Here is a 7,051-nt window from a genome sequence, read left to right on the forward strand (position 1 = left end):
AGTTTTCAAGCTGTTTAAAAGTTTTGACTTGAAACTCGATGTTGGTCAAAATTTTATTTGTTTAACTTATTTTTTTTCATTATTTTAGGGGCCCCGAACAAAGGTTTTTCTTATTTGTTATTTATTTTGGAAAATTGTCTTTATTATTTTATTGAAAAATTATTTTCCTCAATGATCAAAATGTTTTGAATGTAAATGTGTAATTATGAGTAACGACCCTCATCAGAGTACTCAAAAGATCGGGTCGTTACAGTAAGACGGAAAAATTTGTGAAAAGTTTGTAACTAATTGAAAAAAAATATCTTTCAAAATCAAAAACTCCTAAAATCAAGGGAATGATGTTACGAAAAATCTTGCTTTAATTTAATATAAATTAAATCTAATAAAGGGAGATTTTCAAAAATAGAAAAATAAGGTAAACTATTTATACAAAATAGCAAAATTTTAATCTTCATTGATAGAGGCTGATAGAAATCCATTCGTGTTCTGTCGGTGATATTAACTAATACAAGTCTAAGACTGATAAAATTTTATCAATATCCATAAATATATTTTTTTGTTTTTATTATTTCTATAAATAGTTTGATATTTTTCTCCATATGAAAATATATAATTAAATGGGCTTCACAAAAATCGATGTAGTTAGATGCAACTAAATACTTTGTCTTTTTCCAATTCTAATATTAAAAAAAAAAATCTTAACAGAGAAAGATGTCAATTACAAACCAATTAAGTGACAAATAAGAGATGGTCGAACATAAGGATATACATCCTTCCAATTAAAATGTACGTTTAATTTGGAGAGGCATTCATTACACACATATGATCAAACAGTAATATTTTAATTTTAATTAAAAAGAATCTACTGAATTTTGACATCGTACTCGCTGTGAAGACGATCCGTGGAACCCAAGCGAGTTGAATTAACGTAATCTTGAGGACAGTGAGCAGGAATTCCAGGCAACAACAATCCAAACAACCTCACAATTCTAAAAAATACTTTTTCCTCGTAATCCTTTCCTCTTCTCCACGCTATTGTGAAGCTTCTTCCTATCTCCAAACATGCATGTATTCTCATCAGCACTGCTCCCACTATTGAGAAATAGTTTTTGAATGGCTCTTCTTCAAGAATCTGACAATTCCCCAATAACACACTACCACTAAATTATTAAAAGGGTTACACTCAAAAATATACTTCTTTTTTAATCTATAAAATCAAAATGTCAACTTACCTGCGCATCATAGTTCCAGTCGAAATAAATACAGGGTCCAAAGTGTTTGAACATCAACGCCTTGTCGTCAAGGGGCAGCCGAGGGACCATGTCAAACCCATAAACGAATCTGTAATAACGAATATTGTATTGTGAGAGTGATTTCACCATAAACTCCCCGAATTCGCGGTCTCCAACCCGAGGTTGTCCAAATGTGTACACTCCCTCTAATCTTTCCAGTAATAATTTTTCTTCATGGAACACCAAAATAGAAGGAAATAGAATGGCCAAAGCCCCGCCTAGGCTGTGCCCTGTCACTACGAATCTTGTCCGCTCATTTTCTTTCATAAGTTCTTTCAGCTTCTCTCTGAGGGTGTAGTAAGCCAATGAGCGTCTTTGGTGATCTTGTCGTTTTATTTCTTTGGGCCACCCAATACACTTTTGTAAGCCAAGTGCTTTCATGAATCCCCCATGGATTTTTCCCATGCCTTTGATCTCGTACCAAGATATGTCAAAGTCGGAGCTCCAGTCGTCGGCATTGAATGGCTCTGTGCCTCTGAAGGACACAATGATGGTGTCGTGATCAACTTTCTTGTCGCGCATCATGAAGGCTTGTGTTGAGCATTTTTCTTGATAGTCTAGAAATTAAATACACAATTAACTAATTAGATTATCATTTATACTTGAATAAAATTAAAGTTGAGTAGCAAAAAAAGTGGAAGAGAGGGATATGTGTTATATTCTCTTTTGTTACCATTCCAAAAGTTGAAAAATCCCAAGAACTCCATCTACATATATTTGATAGAAGGAAAAATTAGTAAAAGAATATATATGTTAAATATGAATGAATTCTAGATGTATTTGAGTTGAGAAGAGTAAATACTAAATATGAAATTAATTTTGAAATTTGGAGAGAACCTTCCAGATATTGTTGACAGTTTGTGTAACGTGAGCTTCATTCTCGTACGCAAGTTTAGAAGCCATCATGCAGAGGGCACCGAAGTAATTGACATCACCAGGCTTTATACTTTTGTCCAATGTTACTCTGCTGTCCAAATGACCAATCATTGACAAGTACTCCGCGGACGAGCTATCCGGTATCTTCAACTTAACTGCATCAAAAATTTAAACCACCCATATATATATGTTTGTCGAGTATGTCTATGAACTTCTAAACTTTGTTTCTTTATAGATTTGTAATTTAAAAACGTTCTAATAGAATAGATCTTCAGAGCTTTTGCGTTTGTGTGTAATAGTTGGTTCCATCAAGTCTATTAATTTAATAGTTGAACCTTTCTAAATACCTTAGAAGGCGTTAAAATTAGCATGTTCTATCATCCTTAAATAATAATAGTGGAAGTTTCACAAAAGAATTAGTTAACAATAAGGAGCATTATTTTACATTCAAAATTGATAGTTGAAAGTTTTCAAGTGAAGGAGTCTAAATACACTCAACTATAAAGGAAATGATCATCAATCGTCATACGTGAACTTTGGCTTTTGAATTCTTTGTTTTCTATTTTTTAAAAAACGAAAGTCATATGTCTTTGATCATTCCTTTTTGTAAGTTGAAAACTGAACATCTTTAAAATATGTTTTTAGTTTTTATTAAAAAATAAAAAGATGCGTAGAAAATTATGTGGAGGCAGGAATTTTCTTTTGTCTTTTCTTCTTTTGTTTTTTTAGTACAGTTTACTAAAAGTTAGCATGAGGAAAGTTTTAGAGAATAACTTTAGAGAGAAAGAGGGCTTAGACAGATGTAAAGAAAAAACATTTTAGTTAAAGAATGAGAAATAAATGTTAAAAAAGATGGGTCAGATTTTACAAAGAGAATAAAATTGAAAAAATGATTAGTTAAAGAAAGGTTTATTGTTAGGTACAAGTACAACGTGAAATGCAATGTGTATGACTTTATGCCCATTACCAAGAAATTAAAAATAGTGGGTCTTTTTCCAAAATAATTATAAATATTAATATATCACATATATAATCAAGAGGACCATTGACACGATATTTACTATTATTTTCTAAACTTATTCTGTATTGCCGTTTTCATAATTTATTGTTGAATCACCGCAAACACACCATAAAGGGACAGAGGCTGTACAATTATTGTCTTGATTAATAATTAAGTGTATATAAATAATTTTAGTAAATTGTAAATTTAGTAAAATTTATCGACGATAGATTTCGTTGTTAATAGCGAAGAAATTTATCATTAATAGACTTTGAGAACTAAATCTAAATTTTACTATATCAACAAATTATTTTCTATTGTGCTATATCTATTAATAATATTTTGAGTCTAATTTCTATATTTATCACTAACTCATGTAAATATAAAGAGATAAATATCTATCCATTTAAATAATGTTTCCAACCTCCGATAAATTTTAATATTTCAACACTCCCCTATTTTTGGAGGTTTAAAAATTTTCACAAAAATCGTCAAATAGTTATCCACAGTAATCAAACCCAAAAAAGATGGCTTTGCTTAAAACTATAAAAGAAAAAATAGAAAATAGAAAAAAATGGCTAAGAACATTAGGATTGGTACAGTCTTCCGTTTAGCCTCTTAAAATTTCAAAATTATATGTACGAAAAGTCAACTAGTAAAATTTAATTTACCCCTCACTTCAAAAAAAAAAAAAAAAGTGAAGAAATTATGAAATTAAAAGAGGGGACTTACATCGTAAGAAGTTGAAGAGAACGCCGGAAAAGCCGCCGTTAGCTGATAGAAAATTGAGAGACGACTCGAGTAAGAAGCCAAGCAAGGCAAGGGGTTTGTCAAAGAATCTGAGGAGCTTAAGGACGATAATAGAGAGAAAAATGAAGAATCTATGCCAGAAATTATGTTCTCTGGCGCGACTGGAATCTACAAATCTTCTTTTCTTGAGGTTGCTGGAAAACAAAAGACGAAACAAATCCAAGAACTTGACTTCTTCCGTGTTCAGAAGCATATAGCTATTGGAGAAGCCGCTGTTACAATTATAAGCACCGCCGCCGCCGCCGCCGCCACCACCACCACCCATGCCTGAGCTCATCATAATAATCGATCCCTTGGCCTCTGGGGGAACTAACTCTCAACTCTTATCTCTCTAGGACTTCTGTTATATACAATTATTTTGCAGATCTGATTCCTTGCCTCTCCTTCGTAAATAAATAATGACCGTTACTCAATTTTATCCACTCAAAAGCTTGTCCAGAATAAAATAAAATAAACCCACGTGTAAAATGCATTCTATTATTCAATGTGACCTGCAGGCCCCTTCTGTACTCTGGCGTTTTTGTGGACTGTGTTTTAGAAGGAAAAAACAAAGCAATCACCTTATTGAGCAAGAGAGTAAATAAACTTGCTTATCTTATTCATATATCAGAATGCCTTTATTATAGGCAAGTAGAAGTGGAAGCAAGGTAAACAAATTAACAGTCTTTACAACAGAATCTCTAACCAAGTCTAATACACCTTTTTTTTTTTTTTAATCTTAATACAACCTTCTGGAATTTAAAAATATTAGAGTAAGTTTAATTCAATAATAATTTATATATTTTTCTTATTTAAAAAAATGAAGATTAAAACCTCATCTGTACTAAAAAAATGTATAATTTAGAAATAATCTACTTTTTGGTCGATCTATTTATAATGGAATTTCTTAAGCCCCATTTCATACCCTTTTCTATTTTGAGTTTTTGAGTTTTATATGTTTTTTAAAAAACAAACATGTTTGACAAAAAGTTCTGAAAAACGTTTACAAAAACAAAAAGGGAAACTGGAAAACGAAAAAAATAACGTTTTTTAAAATGTAATTCCGTTTTTCAAGTCCTGCTTCTGTGTCCAGAGGAGAATAGATATTTCACTACCAATCACAAATTTCATGTTGATCCAAACATAGATAATTTTTTTTTTTTTTCAAACAGTTAGGCTCAATAGAAACTTTTTAAGGTTTATAAACTTATCTTGATTGCATGAATTGTATAATTTCAACGTCAATGTATAATTTGTGTATAATTTCAACGTCAATGTATAATTTTACTTCAAAATTGAATTTATGTAAATTTAATTTTAACTTCATTCAAACCTTTTCTCAGGAAATTTTCGTATCATTTCATCTCAAAATTGGATTGACGTAATTTTTATATTTTTTACCATCCAAAGGTTTACCAAAATTGATAAAAATAACATATATTTATTTTTAATTTTATTCAATTATTTTCATTGAATTTTCATATAATTTCATCTCAAAATTGAATTAATATGAGTTTTGCTTCTTTTATCATCCACAGTTTTCATTTCCAAGAAAAAAGACTTGGAAAGTTATGGTCATAAGCAATAGTAATACACAACAAAACTATGGTTAAGATAACTATTCTTACTCAGATTATGTCAGTCCTTCAAGGTTTGACCATAACAATTTCTAACCAAACTTTCCATCGAATAGTTATTATCTATATGAAGGAGAAAGATCATTGATCAATGAGATGTATCCACCAATAGGATCTATATTTTGGTCATACCAATCCTAACATTTTCATTTAAGTAACTATCTTCAACATTTTCAATATAAGATAACCTGGAGCAATATTGTAGTTTCTACTAAAAATATCAAGATTCTAGTTTAGATGCTCCAATGTCATCTTTTGGTATTAGATATGTAGGTTCTATAATAAATAATTTACAATTATTTGGTATGCAAACATTTCGTGCCTTTTAATTTTGCAATTAATTGCCAATATTTAATGTTGTTTTGTAATTATTTTTCCATTTCTTTTTTAAAGTTTTGCTCGTGCATCGAACTAATTATATCAATTTCCATCATTTTTCATAAAATTTTCTGAAATTTCTATCAATATTAATATTTCCATAAAATCGGGACCTCGATATTTCCATCGACATCAATATTTCGTACCTTGGGCCCAAATAGTTATACTGATAAATGCTTATAATTATTATTTTTTCTTTTTTTTGTTATCCACTATAATACTTTTATTAAAAAAAAAAAGAATATTTTCGTTTGCTATCAAACCTCATAAATATTATTAGTTTGAAATGGTCATTATTATTCTCTCTATATACATATATTTATAAGAAATTTTAATGAATAGAAAAAATGTCAAATTATTTACAGAAATAACAAAAAAAAAAAAAAAAAAACTGATAGACACCGATAGATTTCTATCAACCTCCATCAATGATATACTTATATCAATTTCTGTTACTTAGTATCAATGATAGACTTCTATCAGTTCCTATCATTGGTAGACAATGACAGACTTCTATCAGTGTCTAGTAATGTCTATCATAACTATCTAAAAGCAACAAAATTTTCAATAACAATATCTAGTGTATGTATTATAAACTATCTAAAAGCACAAAAAAAAAAAAAAAAAAAAAAAAAAACTACCAACAACTAGCAACAATAAAATGATTATCTATTGATAAACTACTATCAGTGTCTATCTATGTAGTGGGAGCGGAGACTTGAGGACACTCCTCCAATAAGACAAACTTCAGGTCATCAATGATTAATAAAGTGTTAATCGTGTTTTTCAGGTTGTATAATTGTCGCCAGTTAGTTTATCAACACTAACTAAGTTTGTAGTACCACTAGTCATATTAAAGTTTGTTGAAACTAAACAAATTATTTATATTAAATAATGCATTACTTTTTAAATCCAATCAAGTTTAGCAAAATTTTTATGAACCCTACGTACCTCTAATTTTGCAATGATGCATTAATGATTTAGAATAAAAGGCACCAAAAGGTGGTCAGTCACCCCTTCATTGAATTGAGACACTCTCAACCGATTATTACGCTAAAATAACTCTTATTCCTATAATA

General features: G+C 29.9%; 1 protein-coding gene across 3 annotated transcripts; it reads right to left on the reverse strand.

The window, feature by feature from the left end:
- Positions 1-718: 718 nt before the first annotated feature.
- Positions 719-4,356, reverse strand: LOC120074771 (triacylglycerol lipase OBL1-like). Of its 3 annotated transcripts, none has more exons than XM_039028015.1 (5): positions 3,901-4,352; positions 2,130-2,323; positions 1,966-1,999; positions 1,233-1,849; positions 719-1,132 (listed from the first exon to the last, which is right to left on the reverse strand). In XM_039028015.1, exons 1-5 carry the CDS (start codon positions 4,256-4,258, stop codon positions 863-865), a joined length of 1,473 nt encoding a protein of 490 aa, XP_038883943.1. In that variant the 5' UTR covers positions 4,259-4,352; the 3' UTR covers positions 719-862. The 3 variants fall into 3 exon arrangements, with proteins under 3 accessions (XP_038883943.1, XP_038883944.1, XP_038883945.1); XM_039028016.1 differs by having other exon boundaries at positions 990-1,154; positions 3,901-4,356; XM_039028017.1 differs by having other exon boundaries at positions 1,019-1,160; positions 3,901-4,356.
- Between the last annotated feature and the right edge of the window lie 2,695 nt (positions 4,357-7,051).

The sequence above is a fragment of the Benincasa hispida genome, chromosome 3 (assembly GCF_009727055.1).
Source record: "Benincasa hispida cultivar B227 chromosome 3, ASM972705v1, whole genome shotgun sequence".
NCBI lineage: Eukaryota > Viridiplantae > Streptophyta > Magnoliopsida > Cucurbitales > Cucurbitaceae > Benincasa > Benincasa hispida.